The 20898-nt window shown below is 46.7% G+C and overlaps 1 protein-coding gene across 1 annotated transcript in view; it reads right to left on the minus strand.

Annotated features, from left to right (window-relative positions):
* TfIIFbeta (transcription factor TFIIFbeta) overlaps positions 1 to 20898 on the minus strand; it is a 76367-nt gene that overhangs the window by 35000 nt on the left and 20469 nt on the right. Inside the window, exons 2-4 of the mRNA XM_068392308.1 lie at positions 14861 to 14937; positions 8226 to 8362; positions 6459 to 6548 (exon numbers count right to left, since the gene is read on the minus strand). Of these exons, the coding sequence (XP_068248409.1) occupies positions 6459 to 6548; positions 8226 to 8362; positions 14861 to 14937 (304 nt within the window). The remainder of the gene's footprint in view (positions 1 to 6458; positions 6549 to 8225; positions 8363 to 14860; positions 14938 to 20898) is intronic.

Below are 20898 nucleotides of genomic sequence, written 5' to 3' on the forward strand. Positions count from 1 at the left end.
GATGAGGCTCTATGAGGATCGCCAAGAATGGAGACAGTTCTTGAAGCAGGACGACTGACAGGCCTGGAGGCCTACCTGGCGTCTGGTGAGAAAGGTGAGAAAGGGGGTGGGTAGAGACCAGCAAAATATGTTTACATTATTATGAGCTAAGAGTTTTTATTTCATTTTAGAAGTTATCAAAATAACAAAAACAAAATAAATAGGTACCTGGTAAGGAAGTCGACTTGAACAATTACTCTGCCTTTTTAAGTACGTCTTCCTTACGGAGCCTCGCGATCCTCTTAGGATGCTGATCGACCCCTAGGATCTGAAGTATCAAGGGTTGCAACCCATACAACAGGACCTCATCAAAACCCCTAATCTAGGCGCTCTCAAGAAATGACTTTGACCACCCGCCAAATCAACCAGGATGCGAAAGGCTTCTTAGCCTTCCGGACAGCCCAAAAAACAACAATAAAAACATTTCAAGAGAAAGATTAAAAGGTTATGGAATTAGGGAATTGTAGTGGTTGAGCCCTCACCCACTACTGCACTCGCTGCTACGAATGGTCCCAGTGTGTAGCAGTCCTCGTAAAGAGACTGGACATCCTTAAGATAAAAAGACGCGAACACTGACTTGCTTCTCCAATAGGTTGCGTCCATTATACTTCGCAGAGATCTATTTTGTTTAAAGGCCACGGAAGTTGCGACAGCTCTAACTTCGTGTGTCCTTACCTTCAGCAAAGCTTGGTCTTCCTCACTCAGATGGGAATGAGCTTCTCGTATTAACAGTCTGACAAAATAGGATAAAGCATTCTTTGACATAGGCAAAGATGGTTTCTTAACAGAACACCATAAAGCTTCAGAAAGGCCTCGTAAAGGTTTAGTTCGTTTTAAATAGAACTTAAGAGCTCTCACAGGGCATAAGACTCTTTCCAGTTCATTGCCTACCATATTCGATAAGCTGGGAATATCGAACGATTTCGGCCAAGGTCGACAAGGTAGCTCGTTTTTGGCTAGAAAACCAAGTTGTAGTGAACATGTAGCCTTTTCTGATGAAAATCCGATGTTCTTGCTGAAGGCATGAATCTCACTGACTCTTTTAGCTGTGACTAAACATACCAGGAAAAGTCTTTAAGGTGAGATCTTTCAGGGAGGCTGATTGTAGCGGCTCGAACCTGTCTGACATAAGGAATCTTAGTACCACGTCTAAATTCCAACCAGGTGTAACCAAACGACGCTCCTTCGTGGTCTCAAAAGACTTAAGGAGGTCCTGTAAATCTTTATTGTTGGAAAGATCTAAGCCTCTGTGACGGAAGACTGATGCCAACATGCTTCTGTAACCCTTGATAGTGGGAGCTGAAAGTGATCGTTCTTTCCTCAGGTATAAGAGGAAGTCAGCTATTTGAGTTACAGAGGTACTGGTCGAAGATATAGATACTGACTTGCACCAGTTTCGGAAGATCTCCCACTTCGATGGGTAGACTCTAAGGGTGGATGTTCTCCTTGCTCTTGCAATCGCACTGGCTGCCTCCTTCGAAAAGCCTCTAGCTCTCGAGAGTCTTTCGATAGTCTGAAGGCAGTCAGACGAAGAGCGTGGAGGCTTTGGTGTACCTTCTTTACGTGTGGCTGACGTAGAAGGTCCACCCTTAGAGGAAGAGTTCTGGGAACGTCTACTAGCCATCGAAGTACCTCGGTGAACCATTCTCTCGCGGGCCAGAGGGGAGCAACTAGCGTCAACCTTGTCCCTTCGTGAGAGGCGAACTTCTGCAGTACCTTGTTGACAATCTTGAACGGTGGGAATGCATATAGATCTAGATGTGACCAATCTAGGAGAAAGGCATCTATATGAACTGCTGCTGGGTCCGGGATTGGTGAGCAATATATTGGGAGCCTCTTGGTCACCGAGGTTGCAAAGAGATCTATGGTTGGTTGGCCCCAAGTGGCCCAAAGTCTCTTGCATACATCCTTGTGGAGGGTCCATTCTGTTGGAATTACTTGTCCCTTCCGACTGAGACAATCTGCCATGACATTCAAGTTGCCTTGGATGAACCTCGTTACTAGCGATATGTTTTGACCTCTTGACCAGATGAGCAGGTCCCTTGCTATCTCGTACAACGTCAGTGAGTGGGTCCCTCCTTGCTTGGAGATGTACGCCAAAGCAGTGGTGTTGTCCGAGTTCACCTCCACCACTTTGCCTTGAAGGAGAGACCTGAAGCTTTTCAAGGCCAGATGTACTGCCAGTAGCTCCTTGCAGTTGATATGCATTGTCCTTTGACTCGAGTTCCATAATCCCGAACATTCCCGACCGTCTAATGTCGCGCCCCAGCCTACGTCCGATGCGTCCGAGAAGAGAACGTGGTTGGGAGTCTGAACAGCCAGGGGCAGACCCTCTCTGAGGCTGATACTGTCCTTCCACCAAGTCAGGCAAGACTTCATCTTCTCGGAAATGGGTGGGGATCGAGACTGCTTCTAGCGTCTTGTCCTTTTTCCAGTGAAATGCTAGGTGATATTGAAGAGGACGGAGGTGTAGTCTTCCTAATGACACAAACTGTTCCAGGGATGATAGCGTCCCTATCAGACTCATCCACTTCCTGACTGAACATCGTTCCTTCTTCAGCATGTTCTGGATGCATAACTGGGCTTGGCTTGTTCTGGGGGCCGACGGAAAAGCCCGAAAAGCTAGACTGTGAATCTCCATCCCTAAATACACAATAGTTTGGGATGGGACCACTTGTGACTTTTCCATATTGACAAGGAGACCCAATTCCTTGGTCAGATCTAGAGTCCACTTTAGATCCTTCAGACAGCGACGACTGGAAGAAGCTCTGAGAAGCCAGTCGTCCAAATAGAGGGAGGCTCGGATGTCCGCTAAATGAAGGAATTTGGCTACATTCCTCATCAGCTTCGTAAACACAAGAGGAGCTGTGCTTAGGCCAAAGCACAGGGCTTGAAACTGGTAGACAACCTTTTCGAAAACAAATCTCAGAAAAGGTTGGGAGTCCGGGTGGATGGGGACGTGGAAGTAGGCGTCCCTTAGGTCTAAAGAGACCATCCAGTCTTCCCTTCTGACCGCTGCTAGAAACGACTTTGTGGTCTCCATGGAGAACGTCTGCTTTGTGACAAAGACATTCAGAGCACTGACGTCTAGCACCGGCCTCCACCCTCCTGTCTTCTTTGACACCAAGAAGAGTCGGTTGTAGAATCCCGGGGTTTGATGGTCTGAGACTTTGACCACCGCTCCCTTCTCTAGTAAAAGAGACACTTCCTGTTTCAAGGCTCGTCTCTTGTCTTCCTCTCTGTACCTGGGAGAGAGATCGATGGGAGACGTTGCTAGAGGGGGTTTCCGTACAAACGGGATCTTGTACCCCTCTCTGAGCAACTTCACAGATTGTGCATCTGCGCCTCTCTTTTCCCAGGTCTGCCAGAAGTTCTTGAGTCTGGCTCCCACTGCTGTCTGAAGAAGCTGGCAGTCAGACTCTGCCCTTAAAGGACTTGGTTCCTTTCTTCTTTCCTCGTTTCCCTTCGGTACGAGCACCTCCTCTGCTGGAGGCTCTGCCACGAAAGGGCGGAATAAAACGGGACGCTGGAGTGTCTATCCTTGGTCTAGCTGACAAGGTAGGCAAAGGGGGGTGGCTTTGCGAGCGGAGGACGCAACAAGATCGTGAGTGTCCTTCTGTATCAAAGAAGCGGCAATTTCCTTAATCAGGTCTTCTGGAAAAAGGCACTTGGAAAGAGGAGCAAACAGAAGTTCGGATCTCTGGCATGGTGTAACTCCAGCTGAAAGGAATGAGCATAGGTTTTCACGCTTCTTAAGGACTCCGGACACAAATGATGCAGCAAGCTCATTAGACCCATCACGTACGGCCTTGTCCATGCAGGACATAATGAGCAAGGAAGTCTCCTTCTCTGTCGGAGAGATCTTTCTGCTTAGAGCTCCTAGACACCAGTCTAAGAAGTTAAAAACTTCGAAGGCTCTAAAGATACCTTTCAACAGGTGGTCCAGGTCCGAAGATGACCAACATATCTTTGAGCGTCTCATGGCAAGGCGGCGGGGAGAGTCTACGAGACTTGAGAAGTCGCCCTGGGCAGAGGCAGGAACTCCCAAGCCGAGAACTTCTCCCGTGGCATACCAGACGCTCGATCTAGAAGAGAGTCTAGCAGGGGGAAACGTAAAAGCTGTCTTCCCTAAACTCTTCTTGGACTGCAGCCATTCTCCTATCACACGCAAAGCTCTCTTGGACGAGCGTGCGAGGACGAGTCTAGTAAAGGCAGGAGTGGATGACGGCATGCCTAACACAAACTCTGACGGAGGAGAACGCGGAGCCACAGAAACAAACTGGTCCGGAAACATCTCTTTGAACAGGGCCAAAACTTTCCTAAAGTCCAAAGAGGGTTGCGTAGACTTAGGCTCGTCCAGTTCTGAATGCGGTTCATCTACGTGTGCAGCAACATCATCATCAGAAAGTCCCTCATCCGATAACTGATGAGGGAACGGCAACGGAGTGGGTAATGGCTGGTTAGCTGAGTCCGGTCGCACGGGTGCATGCGTGACTGAGCCGAACGCAACGTCATGGAACTGTTGCCCAGTCTGTGAGCTGGCAACAACCATAGCAGCGCGGGGACGCACAGCGTCTACTCCAGACTGTCTGGACTGATGTGGGTGAGCAGTGGCAACCACACTGGGTTGCGGAGGTTGACGCACCGCGTCAAAACAAAACAACTCTGACGGTTGTTGAACCTCACGAACGTCAACGGAGACCTCCGTGCGTCGCTGAACGTCAACATGCGGCTGGCAGATCACACTGGAACGCATGGGTGGCGGAACTCTCTCAACTGGTGTGCGTGAGAAGGTTACCTCAGCGTCCACCGGACGCACAACCGATCGTGTGGGCGGTTGTAGGCAAGGAGCTGCACTAGCTGGTGCGGCAGCAACCTTCTCCGCACGAAAGTCCTGCATAAGAGACGTTAGTTTAGACTGCATGTCTTGCAGTAGAGACCACTTAGGGTCTACAGGAGCAGGTGCGGCGACAGACGGTGTAACTGTCTGAAGCGGTACCGCTTTGCCTCTCTTAGGAGGTGAGCAGTCATCGGATGACTGCAGCGAGTCCGAACTGACCCAGTGGCTACAACTGGGCCGTTGGACTTGTGCGGAAGGGACCGACTTGCGCTTTAACGGTCGTGAGACCTTGGTCCAGGGTTTCTTGCGAGAAACACCTTCCGAAGACGAGGTATAAATGGGCTCTCTCGTCTTAGTTAGGCAGGGGCGATCTTGGGTAAATACGCCCGATACCACGGAGGGAACGTCTGTTCGCTGATTAAAGCCTCTCGAACCCATGCGTCGTACGACATTGCTTCTCCCCTGGACTTGGGAGCTTGCAAGAGGTCCCGGACTAGGAGGACGACAGGCACGAACAGACGAACCCTCAAGCGCAACACTATCCACAACACTATCACTCACTTTAACACTTCCCACTGCACTTTTGCACTTCAGCTCCTTCACATCCGCCATAAGTTGATTACGGTCACTAGCAAGGGACTCAACTCTCTCACCCAGAGCCTGGATGGCACGCATCATATCAGCCATCGAAGGTTCCTGAGTGCCAGAAGGGGGATTAGGAGCAACCACTACAGGGGAAGGAATAGGTTGTGGGGCATGAGGAGAGGAAATATCGATAGAACGAGAGGAACTTCTCCTAACTCTATCTCTCTCTAGCCTACGTGTATACTTTTGGAATTCGATAAAATCGAATTCCGAAAGCCCAACGCACTCCTCACACCGATCTTCCAATTGACAGGTTTTATCCCGACAATTGGAACAAACAGTGTGAGGGTCGATAGAAGCCTTCGGAAGACGCCTTGAACAGTCCCTAGCATTGCACTTCCTAAATTTTGGGACTTGTGAAGGGTCAGCCATTTTGAATTGGTCAAAGGGGAATTAAAAAAACTATCAAAAAGTCATCAACAAAGAATCCGTTATCAAAAAGAGTTCAAGGATTTGTGTGAAGAGAAACCCTGCACAGCGAAAGCTCAAAACTAGAATAATGTACTTCACCAATTAGTTGTGAAAAAACTCCAGTTTAGCAACAGCGAGTAAGTACGTCTTGTCGATAGCACGACAGAGAGAAAATTGAGTCTTTGTTTACATTGAGTACTGGGTATCTGGACGACAGATGGCGCTGTTGGGCACACCCGCTACCTGTGTAGCGATCGCTGGCGAGTTTTACCTTAGAGTTTTCTGTCGAGCAACAGAGTTGCAGCTATTATAATCACCGGCTAAGTTAAATATTGAAAACTTGCAAATTCAACTTGTTTTCTTGAAATAGGCAACTGTATAGCATTTATAATACTTTACAACCCATTTATTCTTTTTCAGTATCATACTGTGCCACTTATTTAATGTTGAGAACGTATAAAAACAATGATTATTGAAGAAAGCACAATAAAATCTTCTAGAGATAAAATTCCTCTAAACTCACCTACTGGTTGACATTCGAATTTTTGAATAACCTGGCCTTCCATGTATAGCTTTTCAACTTCTGCTCCTCCTCCATCACTACTTCCACTTGCTGAAAGTAACAAAATAATAGAGTTCTAGTTACGTATTTCTAAGGCATGCTCCTGAAAATTCCCGTTATGATATATGTATTCTATATTCTGAAATACTTGTGTAGCTCACAAGTTATATTCAACCAAAAACAATTGTAATACTTCTACAACATCCACCTGTTCTTAACTATTATTGATGTGAAGTATTACTGTTTCCTTACAACTCATTTTCAAATACAATATGGACCAGTTTGTAAACTTGCACCTGCAGAAGGATGTATTAATATGAATGTCTTTAAGTCATAAACAAGATGTATGGGTGTATAAATTTTGGCTTTTACAAGTGATTTAAATAAAAACATCATTACATGGCTCCTCTAAATCATTAAAATAATGATTTATCAAATCAATTCTTACCAAAACCTTCAATTCACCAACTGGATATAGTATCTTCTTACCTGAAGATGTTTCAGTCACAATCTGATAGCTTTCATAAAACACTTAAATATGTTCCCAATAATAAAGATAATCACCATTGAAAGCCAATCTTTGCTTGGTAGGAATATAATATTTTATAAGCATTAATTCCACAGTAAAAGTTTATGATGAACTTGAGAGATAAGAAACACAACTATCTTCATTGCTAAATAGGAATACAGTTACCAACTTTGAGCTAAGGGTTTGTACAAGTTAAACTTTAGAATTGTTTTAAAGTTTTACTACAGTATATTCCAAACACAATAGAAATAGAAATTTAAAAACCCAACTCCGTTGTCACTATTTATAATGACTTTTTATAGTGCAAGGATAACAAATAAGATATAAAAAAGTTGATTAAGCTGTGGCTAAATTTATACCAGGCCTATTTACTATGCTTCATAGACTGCTTTCCTAACTAATTCTCATTAGATTAATTTGCATAAATAAAAAATCTTGAAATTATGTATCTAATGGAAAAAGCACAGATGGGAAAAGTTTATACAGTATCATACAATTTAATTGATTATGTATCCATTGTTTATCATCACTGGAAACGGATTGAGATAAATATATAAAAAATTACTTTTTATTTTTTTCCAATGTCATGCATAATGCCCTAAAATATAACACATGCTGTAAATGAGCATTATATGCAAATCTCCATATTGCAAAATAATTGAAAACTGCATTCGGAACTTGGAGATTATCTGGAAAAACATCAGAAAATAGTTCCAATAATTATATTTGACTACAATGCCAAACATGCTGTAGTTGTGCAGATTGTAGTACAGCAAACAAATCTTTAACCTACTGATGTATAGGATAAAATTAAATAATTTAGATAAACTGCAGTTAGCCAACACTTGCAATGAGATGAGAGATGATCTATAACTATAGGATACAGGGCACCCTTTGTGGTGAGAAAAGAAAGGATTCTAAATCTGGGTAATATAGCTGGGTTCTGGGGCCTATGAGGCCATTCAGAACCTAAGTACAGACACAACGCAAGCGGCACTAGGGGCAATAAATGAATGATTTGAAGTTCTCTGGCATCCTGACATCAGCTAGGGGCAAAAAGGAACACTGTAAAGACCTGTAAGTGATGCCTAAACTGAAAGTATACTGACAGCACTAAACTGCAACTGGTGAGAAAAAGAAAGGGATTGTGTACTGTATGCAAACACTGGTAATACTATAAAAACAAAATTACAGCTCACCTGGAACATGTGAGAAAACGCCCAATGTCATCTCCTTTATGGGGTGCAAAATAAACTTGTGCTCCCTTGGAATCTCTTCATCATTCAAATACTGTTCACCACATGAAAAAGTTACTTGGGGAAGCCTACCAGGAATTCTGGAACAAAAATATAAAAATGAACAAAGGGACCTATAATTAAGATACATTAATACATAATCAGTAAGAAAATCATATGGCACAGCACTGAAGAAATATCAATGTCGTACTTAAAGTAAAATGGCTATACAGTACATCACTAAGGCTGCGTTTACACCAAGCGAATCGAATCGATTCAATTCATGGAGAATCATTTGACTCGAGTCATTTTGAATCGATAGTTCCAACCTACTGAATCTGATTAACATGACAAATTCGTAGATAATTTGTATTTTTCCTAACTATACAAACCTTAGCTATTTACATGGGGTAATTACTTCAGCGTAGCTGAATGACGAGCCATTAGAATTTTAACGAGGGTTAACTACCCACACTGCTAGTTAGCGGGGGTAGGGGGTGGTAGCTTGCTACCACTCCCGTTCACATACCTGTGATTTAGTCACTTTGCTTGGAGGTAGGACTTATCCCGGGGGACAGGGCTGCCGGGCAAATATGTGTAAATAGCTAAAGTTTGTATATTTAGGAAAAATACAAATTATCTACGAATTTGTCATTTGTTCCATAACTGAAATACAAACCACGCTATTTACATGGGATGACTCAACCCTTAGGAAGGGCGGTAAGTCCCTGCCATACTGACTTTGGCTTTGCCCGGGGACTCCATATTCGAGTGTTTAAGTACTCAGGAAATAAGGAGTCCCTGCACCTCGCTAGCATGCTGTGAAACTGCTGCAGCCTACATAAGCTGTGTGTGAAGGTGAAGAAGTGACTCGTCCTAGGAAGTTGACCTGGAGTTCTTCAGATGGAATTCTAGGCTAGTACTCTCCCAATACCACCTTGTCAGGGTATGGGGACATGACAGTATTACACTTAATACTAGGAACACAAGAAAGCATGGTTTACCTGCAGTGGTTTGAGGTCAGCTGTGCAGAGAACCCAGGATGCTGCTTTCTCCAAGGGAGGAGAGGATGAAGAAAAGAATAAGGGCCAGACAGATCTTTTCATTCACGCAGACTAAAACCGGGTAACAATGCCCTCAACCTTCTGCTACTTTTCCATTACTTGTCCATGTGGTGGCTGTTGTGCAGCCACCATATGGCCAATAGAGAACGTATCGAGCCTCCTGTGTGTCACGTCTTTCAGGTAGTGGGCTGTGAAGGTGGTCTGACGCTTCCACACCCCAGCTTGCAGGACCTGCGTCACTGAATAATTTTTCTTGAAGGCCAGGGACGTAGCTATGCCCCTGACATCATGTGCTCTAGGGCGACGTGACGGAGAAGGGTCAGGATTCAAGGCCAGGTGTATTACCTTGTGAATCCAGGCCGAGATAGTATTCCTGGTGACCCTCCTCTTCGTTTTCCCAGTGCTCACGAACAAGGCTTGCACCTGGGGACGAACTGCAGCTGTTCTTTTAAGATACAACCTCAGACTCCTTACTGGGCACAGTAGGAGATGGTCTGGGTCATCTGTTACAGAACGAAGACTCGAAACCTGGAAAGAGGGTCCGGCACTCCCGGATTCTGAGTCTTGGCAACAAACTCAGGGACGAACCTGAACGTTACCTCCCCCCATCCCCTTGAATGGGCGATGTCGTATGAGAGACCATGCAATTCGCTGACTCGCTTGGCCGAGGCCAACGCTAGCAGGAACACCGTCTTCCAGATAAGGTGGCGATCTGAAGCCTGGCGTAATGGTTCGTCGGGAGGTCTCTTCAGAGACCTGAGAACTCGAACCACGTTCCATGGAGGTGGTCTCACTTCCGACTGAGGGCAGGTAAGTTCATAACTTCGTATGAGAAGAGAAAGTTCCAGCGAGGAAGAAATGTCCACTCCTTTAAGCCTGAAGGCAAGACTTAAGGCTGAGCGATAGCCTTTCACTGCCGAGACTGAAAGGCGCATTTCCTCCCGCAAATACAAGAGGAACTTCGCTATTGCTGGAATAGTGGCATCGAGTGGAGAGATACCCCTTCCACGACACCAACCACAGAAGACTCGCCACTTCGCCTGGTAGACCCCTGCGGATGACTTGCGCAGGTGTCCAGACATCCTATTCGCAACTTGTTGCGAAAATCCTCTCTCAGTGAGGAGATGCTGGATAGTCTCCAGGCGTGAAGTCGAAGCGAAGCTACGGCTTTGTGGAAGATGTTGGCGTGTGGTTGTTTGAGTAGCTCGTGACGTGGAGGGAGTTCTCTCGGAATCTCCGTAAGGAGTTGCAGAAGGTCCGGGAACCATTGTGCGTGATGCCATAGCGGAGCTATCAGGGTCATTGATAGATTGACCGATATTCTGGTCTTGTTGAGCACCCTCCTCATCAGACAGAACAGGGGAAAGGCGTACACATCGATGTCGTCCCACTGTTGTTGGAGGGCATCTTGCCAGAGAGCCTTGGGGTCCGGGACTGGGGAGCAGTACAGCGGGAGCTTGAAGTTCAATGCTGTAGCGAACAGATCCACAGTCGGGGAACCCCACAAAGTCAGGACTTTGTTGGCTACTTGAGGATCCAAAGACCACTCGGTACTCACTATCTGCGTCGCTCTGCTCAGACTGTCGGCGAGCACATTCCTTCTGCCTGGAATGAAGCGAGCCGCCAGTGTGATCGAGTGGACTTTGGACCATCTCAGAATCTCTACTGCAAGATGGGATAGCTGTTCTGAAAAGGTACCTCCCTGCTTGTTGATATAAGCCACCATCGTGGTGTTGTCGCTCATCACCACCACTGAGTGGCCTGCCAGGACTTGGTGGAACTTCTGAAGAGCCAGGAACACGGCCTTCATTTCTAGCAGGTTTATGTGAAGGTACTTTTCTGATTCTGACCACAGGCCTGAGGTCCTGTGGTTCAGAACGAGGGCCCCCCACCCTTTCTTTGATGCATCCGAGAACAACATCAAATCCGGGGGAAGTACGAGAAGATCCACTCCCTTTCGTAGGTTCTCGTCTGCCACCCACCACTGGAGGTCTGTCTGTTCCGCATGACCCACGGGGATCAAAGTGTCCGGGGAATCATGTCCTTGATTCCACCGGGACTTGAGTCGCCACTGGAGAGATCTCATTCTGAGGCAACCGTTGGGAACCAGACGGGCCAGGGAGGAGAGGTGGCCGAGGAGACGTAACCACGCTTGGGCTGGAAGTTCTTCTCGTTTGAGGAAAGGCCTTGCGACCTTCCTCAGCCTTGCTATCCTGTCGTCTGATGGGAAGGCTTTGTGGAGATTGGTGTCTATGACCATGCCTAGGTATACCAGTTTCTGAGAGGGCTGCAAAGAGGACTTCTCGAAATTTACCATGATCCCTAGATCCTGGCAAAGTTCGAGAAGCTTGTCTCGGTGGCGAAGAAGGGTTGCCTCCGAGTCCGCTAGGATCAGCCAGTTGTCCAGATAACGAAGGAGACGGATGCCGATCCTGTGAGCCCACGATGATATCAGGGTGAACACTCTGGTGAACACCTGAGAGGCTGTGGAGAGACCGAAGCACAGCACCTTGAACTGGTAGATCTTGTCGTCTAGGCAAAATCTTAAGTACTTCCTTGAAGACGGATGGACTGGGATCTGGAAGTACGCGTCCTTCAGGTCCAGTGTACACATGAAGTCTTGTGGTCTCACTGCAAGTCTGACCGTGTCTGCCGTCTCCATACTGAACGGAGTCTGTTTGACAAACCCGTTTAGGGTTGAGAGGTCGATGACTGGTCTCCAGCCTCCAGACGCCTTCTTTACAAGAAAGAGTCGACTGTAGAAGCCTGGGGACCCGTCCACTAGCTCTTGGAGAGCATCCTTCTTCAACATGGTCTCGACTTCTGCCCGGAGGGCCTGCCCCCTTACTGATCCCAAAGTAAGGGAGCTCAATGACACTGGATTCGCTGTCAGGGGAGGTAGAGAAGCTATGAACGGGACGCGATAACCCTGACCGATCACGGAAATCGTCCAGGTATCTGCCCCAAGTTGCTGCCACCTTGTCGCGCAATTTTGTAGGCATCCCCCCACTGGTGGACATGCAGGGGGACTGCCAATCCTAGCGTCTACGGCCTCAGCCGTTTCCTCTAGGATTTTTACCTCCCCTAGAGGACTTTTTGCTCCTTCTGCTCTTGGCAGGAAAGGGCTTAGACACCTTCGGCTTTTCTGCTGTCGTCTTCTTTGTGTCCTTAGCTGGACGGGGCTGTTGGGCTGCTGGAGGTTTGTAGGGCCTCGATGTCAGGGCCCTATGGATGAGGGAGTCCCGGTTGGACTTCCTCCACCTCTCAGCGCTTAGCTCCACATCCTTAGGCTCAAACAAACTCTTATCGAGCACGGAAGAGTGTCTGAGCCTGCTAACGTCGGAACTGGGGACCTTCTGGTGGAATCTCTCAGCCACTGCGTCCCGTCGTTTGAGAATCGTGTTGGCTCACAAGCTCAAGACTTGGTGGGCCAGAAACTCGATGGTCCACGTGCCTAAGAGCAAGAATGTCTCCAGTGCCTTCCTGGTGCTTTCTTTGGACAGATCCTCAGATCCTCAGATCCTCAGAGCGTGGGCGCGCAGGGGATACCTGGCACTTAAGGGACTTGCTCACATTGTGAGAAAGCCCCTTTTGCCCCGAAGGGACCGGTGCCCATTGGATAACGGGGTGCGTGGGCGCCCACAGCGCGTCAGCTGCCAGGAACGGAGAAGGAAGGTCAGCAGGTCTGGCATGCAAAGGAGATCGCGAACGATCTGCAGAGAGGTCCAGTGATGCAGCTGCAACGGCCAAAGCACGGTGAGGAGGATCCTCTGCGGGGGACTGAGAGGGTGAGGAGCCGAAAAGGCGCCTCCTAAGGCCTCTACGGCGAAAAGGAAGACGAGCCTTGCGTCGGAAACGTCCTCTGGGGGCATCAGGAACACCATCGTCAGTCCTTCGTAGAGGAGTCTCTGTTAGTGAACTCCCCCGAGGGGGAGGATCACCCGCAGGAGAGACCGTTGGACTTGGCCCCTCCCTCGAAGGATGTTCGGAGGGGGGAATCAAGCCTTCAGCACCCAAGGCAGAGGTTTGACCCAACTCGCCGGAAGCCTCTGCCACAACAACGACGACGATTGACAGAGGGTCAACCTCCGCTATCACCGGCGACTGTTTGACAGCTGTGCCCAACTGGATCAAGTCAAACAGGGCTTCCCTGGAGGGAGAACCCTTAAGCCCCAAGGAAGCCCAAAGCTGCAATAAATCATCATTAGCAACATTCATAGATAAATCCTCCCCTGGAGGAGGAGGAGGAGCTGCCTCGCTATGGGAGGCAACTCCCTCTCCCGAACCCCGAGGTCGGTCAACAAAAGTACTGCCTACGCTACCACTCGACGGCCTCTCGGGAGAGACCGATCGAGTGGGAGCTTCGGGCAACGAAAGAAGAGTCCTTGGAGATTTTCTTCTTCAAGGAGATCGTTGTAGGAGAAAGATCCCGCTTGGACTTCTTTCGGCGCTGGGAAAACCTCTCCCACTGGGAGGTAGACCACTCCCTGCACTCACTACAAACTTTATCCTTATCACACCGTTGGCCCCTGCAGAACAGACACAAGGTGTGAGGGTCCGTCTCGACTGCCAACATATATGTCCCACAAGGGCGGTCTGGTAACCCAGGGCACTTCCGCATGATAAAGAGAGAGGCCAACTTCCAAACACAACTGAAAGAAAAAGCAAAAAAGATTAGGGCTGTCAATACGCGAGGGTGAGAGCAGACACGTCTGTTCATCACCCGAGCCAAAAGCAAAGTTAACTAGTTCACCGGTGTGTGAGGGGGGAGGGGTAGCTAGCTACCCCTCCCCTACCCCCTCGCTAACTAGTGAGGGGGTAGTGAACCCTCGTTAAAATTCTAATGACTCGTCATTTCAGCTACGCCGAAAGTAATACCCTATTTAAATAGCGTGGTTTGTATTTCGGTTACGAAACAAACTCTGGTCGGATGGGAGGAGATCCCAGATACTCCTAAGAAAGTAGTTCGAGGCAAGTACTCCGTGTTGGAACAAAAACAAATTCATAATATAGCACAAGGAAGGAAGGGACATTCCTTACACTCCTAACAAGGTGAGACCTCAGAGCATACATGCTCCTGGTACATAAAGCACAAGTGATGAGGATCTACTTTCACTTTGCTCCTAAATGTCCAGCAGGGCTTTGGTGGGATACCAAAACATGTTCACATGATGAAGCATACCGCTAACACACATTCATACAGCTGGAGAAAAAGAAAAGATAAAGTTAATGCTAAGCATAAACTGCCAAAATATTTTCAGCTAAAGGAACAAGTTCAATCTATGGCAGCTGAAATTCAATTGAGGTTAGAGTGAGCTGAAGGGGTAGCTGTAGCTCCCCTGTGGCTGGCAGGGCAAGTACCCTACCTATTGTTTTACACCTTGTTAAAACTTTTAGCTGCCATATTTCCCGCCTTGCTGTAATCCTTCTTCTATAGTAAAACGATGGTTTGTATTCATGTAGAAACAAAATATATTTAACTTTACTACTACATTATTACTCATATTTATCTACAAAAGGTTCTGATAAACTTACTTCTGAATTTTAAGCTTCCCAACCTCAGCACTATTTCCAGGGTTTTCACCCCATTTTTGTCGCATGTATTTTGGGATCTGAAAATAATGTTGAATAAGTAAAATTAAGCAAATATTATAAGATATAAAGTAAACATTCATCATATAAACTGTAGGAAGAAAAGCAAATATTATACAGTATTAGAATTATAAGGACCATAAAAGATTAGCAAAGCAAAATAATAAAGTAATACTAAGTGCGAAATTTATTTTAAAAATTAAAATACATTTCACCATCTTGTAATACAATAAAGGACTTAATAAAAGGTCATATATGTTGGAAATACTGTATAACCAAAATCTGAAAATACAGTATACAGTAGTATAGTAAGCCAATAGTACTTTATCAATATCAACTGTGAAAAGATTTTTAGATCATAACAAAAAATTTAAGACATGATGTCATACATCGTATGACAAATAATTACCGGTACATGGAGAATCAAGTTAAAATTGTTTGGCTAAGAAAAATCATGAGACTCCTAAAACCAAGTTAAAATCCTACGTAATGCTTAATTTGAAATACATGTACAGTATTGCTGTAACTTGGTTTATGAGTAACTTTGAATATGAGTAAATCAGTATACAGTACAACCATAAAACTTCAAATCAGTTTAGAAGTACTGTATTGGTCTGCGAGCAAAAATTTCCATCTGTATGCACAGTTTTTGTGGAGAAGTACTAACAAGACTAGCACGTGATGTGCAGAGGGAAGGCGTGATGTGCAGAGGGAAGGCGTGAGGTGGCCATATGCCAACCATGCAGTATTCACATGATTTTTACACCATTCTATTTTGTCTTAGCTTGCATCCCCTGTCCTTGCTCAGACCTTAACAATTCCACTCTCTGAGCAGCAATTTTAGCAGCGTTATCTACTGTACTGTATACAGTAGTACTATATACCTGTCCTGTGAAAGCATCTTTGGAACTGTTCTTTGTAGAGTTGACAGTGTGCTCTTTATCGAATTTTGATTACTTTTATTATAGTATCTAGACAATGGCCCCAAGATGAATATGAAAGACATTAAGATATTAACTTCGAGTAAAAGTGATATTTTGATAATAAAATAAATTTTTGAATATACTTACCCGGTGAATATATAGCTGCAACTCTGTTGCTCGACAGACAAACTCTACGGAAAAACTCGCCAGCGATCGCTACACAGGTTGCGGGTGTGCCCAACAGCGCCATCTGTCGACCAGATACCCAGCTCTTATGTAAACAAAGACTCAATTTTCTCCTCGTCCCACTGCGTCTCTATTGGGGAGGAAGGGAGGGTCATTTAATTTATATATTCACCGGGTAAGTATATTCAAAAATTTATTTTATAATCAAAATATCATTTTTAAATATTTAACTTAGCCGGTGAATATATAGCTGATTCACACCCAGGATGGTGGGTAGAGACCAGTAATATATGTTTACATTTTATGAGCTAAGAGTTTTTTATTTCATTTTAGAAGTTATCAAAATAACAAAAACAAAATAAATAGGTACCTGGTAAGGAAGTCGACTTGAACAATTACTCTGCCTTTTAAGTACGTCTTCCTTACGGAGCCTCGCGATCCTCTTAGGATGCTGATCGACCCCTAGGAGCTGAAGTATCAAGGGTTGCAACCCATACAACAGGACCTCATCAAACCCCTAATCTAGGCGCTCTCAAGAAATGACTTTGACCACCCGCCAAATCAACCAGGATGCGAAAGGCTTCTTAGCCTTCCGGACAACCCATAAAAACAACATTAAAAACATTTCAAGAGAAAGATTAAAAGGGTATGGAATTAGGGAATTGTAGTGGTTGAGCCCTCACCCACTACTGCACTCGCTGCTACAAATGGTCCCAGTGTGTAGCAGTCCTCGTAAAGAGTCTGGACATCCTTTAGATAAAAAGACGCGAACACTGACTTGCTTCTCCAATAGGTTGCGTCCATTATACTTCGCAGAGATCTATTTTGCTTAAAGGCCACAGAAGTTGCAACAGCTCTAACTTCGTGTGTCCTCACCTTAAGCAAAGCTTGGTCTTCCTCACTCAGATGTGAATGAGCTTCTCGTATTAACAGTCTGATAAAGTAGGATAAAGCATTCTTTGACATAGGCAAAGATGGTTTCTTAACTGAACACCATAAAGCTTCAGATTGGCCTCGTAAAGGTTTAGTGCGCTTTAAATAGAACTTAAGAGCTCTCACAGGGCATAAGACTCTTTCTAGTTCATTGCCTACAATCTCCGATAAGCTGGGAATATCGAACGATTTAGGCCAAGGTCGAGAAGGCAGCTCATTTTTGGCTAGAAAACCAAGTTGTAGCGAACATGTGGCTTTTTCTGACGAAAATCCGATGTTCTTGCTGAAGGCATGAATCTCACTGACTCTTTTAGCTGAGGCTAAGCATACCAGGAAAAGTGTCTTTAAAGTGAGATCTTTCAGGGAGGCTGATTGTAGCGGCTCAAACCTGTCTGACATGAGGAATCTTAGTACCACGTCTAAATTCCAACCAGGTGTAACCAAACGACGCTCCTTAGTGGTCTCAAAAGACTTAAGGAGGTCTTGAAGATCTTTATTGTTGGAAAGATCTAAGCCTCTATGCCGGAAGACCGATGCCAACATGCTTCTGTAGCCCTTGATAATGGGAGCTGAAAGGGATCGTCCTTTTCTCAGGTATAAGAGAAAGTCAGCTATCTGAGCTACAGAGGTACTGGTTGAGGATACAGAGACTGACTTGCACCAGTCTTGGAAGACTTCCCACTTCGATTGGTAGACTCTAAGGGTGGATGCTCTCCCTGCTCTAGCAATCGCACTGGCTGCCTCCTTCGAAAAGCCTCTAGCTCTTGAGAGTCTTTCGATAGTCTGAAGGCAGTCAGACGAAGAGCGAGGAGGCTTTGGTGTACCTTCTTGACGTGTGGCTGACGTAGAAGGTCCACCCTTAGAGGAAGACTTCTGGGAACGTCTACTAGCCATCGAAGTACCTCGGTGAACCATTCTCTCGCGGGCCAGAGGGGAGCAACTAGCGTCAACCTTGTCCCTTCGTGAGAGGCGAACTTCTGCAGTACCTTGTTGACAATCTTGAACGGTGGGAATGCGTAGAGATCTAGATGTGACCAATCTAGGAGAAAGGCATCTATATGTATTGCTGCTGGGTCCGGGACTGGTGAGCAATAAATGGGAAGCCTCTTGGTCAGCGAGGTTGCAAAGAGATCTATGGTTGGTTGGCCCCAAGTGGCCCAGTCTCTTGCATACATCCTTGTGGAGGGTCCATTCTGTTGGAATTACTTGCCCTTTCCGACTGAGACAATCTGCCATGACATTCAAGTTGCCTTGGATGAACCTCGTTACTAGTGAGATGTCTTGACCTTTTGACCAGATGAGCAGGTCCCTTGCGATCTCGTACAACGTCAGTGAGTGGGTCCCTCCTTGCTTGGAGATGTACGCCAAGGCAGTGGTGTTGTCTGAGTTCACTTCCACCACTTTGCCTCGAAGGAGAGACCTGAAGTTTTTCAAGGCCAGATGTACTGCCAACAGCTCCTTGCAGTTGATATGCATGTTCCTCTGACTCGAGTTCCACAGTCCTGAGCATTCCCGACCGTCTAATGTCGCGCCCCAGCCCACGTCCGATGCGTCCGAGAAGAGAACGTGGTTGGGAGTCTGAACAGCCAGGGGAAGACCCTCTCTTAAGTTGATATTGTCCTTCCACCAAGTCAGACAAGACTTCATCTTTTCGGAAATCGGGATCGAGACCGCTTCTAGCGTCTTGTCCTTTTTCCAGTGAAAAGCTAGATGGTATTGAAGCGGACGGAGGTGTAGTCTTCCTAATGACACAAATTGTTCCAGGGATGATAGCGTCCCTACCAGACTCATCCACTTCCTGACTGAGCAGCGTTCCTTCTTCAGCATGTTCTGGATGAATAACAGGGCTTGACTTATTCTGGGGGCCGACGGAAAAGCCCGAAAAGCTAGACTGTGAATCTCCATCCCTAAATACACAATAGTTTGGGATGGGACCAGTTGCGACTTTTCCAAATTGACCAGGAGTCCCAATTCCTTGGTCAGATCTAGAGTCCACTTTAGATCCTTCAGACAGCGACGACTGGAAGAGGCTCTGAGAAGCCAGTCGTCCAAATAAAGGGAGGCTCGGATGTCCGATAAATGGAGGAATTTGGCAACATTCCTCATCAGCCTCGTAAACACAAGAGGAGCTGTGCTTAGGCCAAAGCACAGGGCCCGAAACTGGTAGACCACCTTTTCGAAAACGAATCTCAGAAAAGGTTGGGAGTCTGGGTGGATGGGGACGTGGAAGTAGGCGTCCCTTAGGTCTAAAGAGACCATCCAGTCTTCCCTTCTGACCTTTGTGGTCTCCATGGAGAACTTCGTCTTTGTGACAAAGACATTCAGAGCACTGACGTCTAGCACCGGCCTCCACCCTCCTGTCTTCTTTGAAACCAAGAAGAGGCGGATGTAGAATCCCGGAGATTGAAGGTCCGAGACTTTGACCACCGCTCCCTTCTCTAGCAAAAGAGACACTTCCCGTTTCAAGGCTCGTCTCTTTTCTTCCTCTCTGTACCTGGGAGAGAGATCGATGGGAGACGTTGCTAGAGGGGGTTTTCGTACAAAAGGGATCTTGTACCCCTCTCTGAGCAACTTCACAGATTGTGCATCTGCGCCTCTCTTCTCCCAGGCCTGCCAGAAGTTCTTGAGTCTGGCTCCCACTGCTGTCTGAAGTTGCGGGCAGTCAGACTCTGCCCTTAAAGGACTTGGATCCTTTCTTCTTCCCTCGCTTCCCTTCGGCACGAGCACCTCCTCTGTTGGAGGCTCTGCCACGAAAGGGCGGAATAAAGCGAGACGCTGGAGTGTCCATCCTTGGTCTAGCTGACAAGGTAGGCAAAGGGGGAGCTTTGCGAGCTGAGGACGCAACAAGATCGTGAGTGTCCTTCTGCACTAACGAAGCGGCTATTTCCTTTATCAGGACTTCTGGAAATAGGCACTTGGAAAGAGGAGCAAAGAGAAGCTCAGATCTCTGGCACGGTGTAACTCCAGCAGAAAGGAATGAGCAGAGAGATTCTCGCTTTTTCAGGACTCCGGACACAAAGGATGCAGCAAGCTCATTAGACCCATCACGGACGGCCTTGTCCATGCAGGACATAATGAGCAAAGAAGTCTCTTTATCTGTCAAAGAGATCTTCCTGCTTAGGGCTCCTAGGCACCAGTCTAAGAAGTTAAAAACTTCAAAAGCCCTAAAGATTCCTTTCAAAAGGTGGTCCAGGTCCGATGATGACCAACAAATCTTTGAGCGTCTCATGGCAAGGCGGCGGGGAGAGTCTACAAGGCTTGAGAAGTCACCCTGGGCAGAGGCAGGAACTCCCAAGCCGAGAACTTCTCCCGTGGCATACCAGACGCTCGATCTTGAAGAGAGTCTAGCAGGGGGAAAAGCAAAAGCTGTCTTCCCTAAACTCTTCTTGGACTGTAACCAGTCTCCTATCACCCGCAAAGCTCTCTTGGACGAGCGTGCGAGGACGAGTCTAGTAAAGGCAGGTGCGGTAGAAGGCATGCCTAAAACAAGGAGAACGAGGAGCCACAGAAACAAACTGGTCAGGAAACAGCTCTTTGAAAATAGCCAAAACTTTTCTAAAGTCCAAAGAGGGTTGAGTAGACTTAGGCTCGTCCAATTCTGATTGTTGTTCATCTTGATGTGCAGCAACATCATCATCAGAAAGTTCCTCATCCGACAACTGATGAGGAAACGGCAACGGAGTGGGTAACGGCTGGTTCGCTGAGTCCGGTCGCACTGGTGCATGCGTGACTGAGCCGGACGCAACGTCATGGAACTGCTGCACAGCCTGTGAGCTGTCAACAACCATGGTAGCGCGAGGACGCACAGCGTCTACCCGAGATTGTCTAGACTGACTGGGTTGCGCAGTGGAAACCACACTGGGTTGCGGAGGTTGACGCACCGCGTCAAAACAAGGCAACTCTGATGGTTGTTGAACATCCAGAACGTCAAAGCCAACC

The sequence above is a fragment of the Palaemon carinicauda genome, chromosome 18, assembly GCF_036898095.1.
Source record: "Palaemon carinicauda isolate YSFRI2023 chromosome 18, ASM3689809v2, whole genome shotgun sequence".
Taxonomy (NCBI): Eukaryota; Metazoa; Arthropoda; class Malacostraca; order Decapoda; family Palaemonidae; genus Palaemon; species Palaemon carinicauda.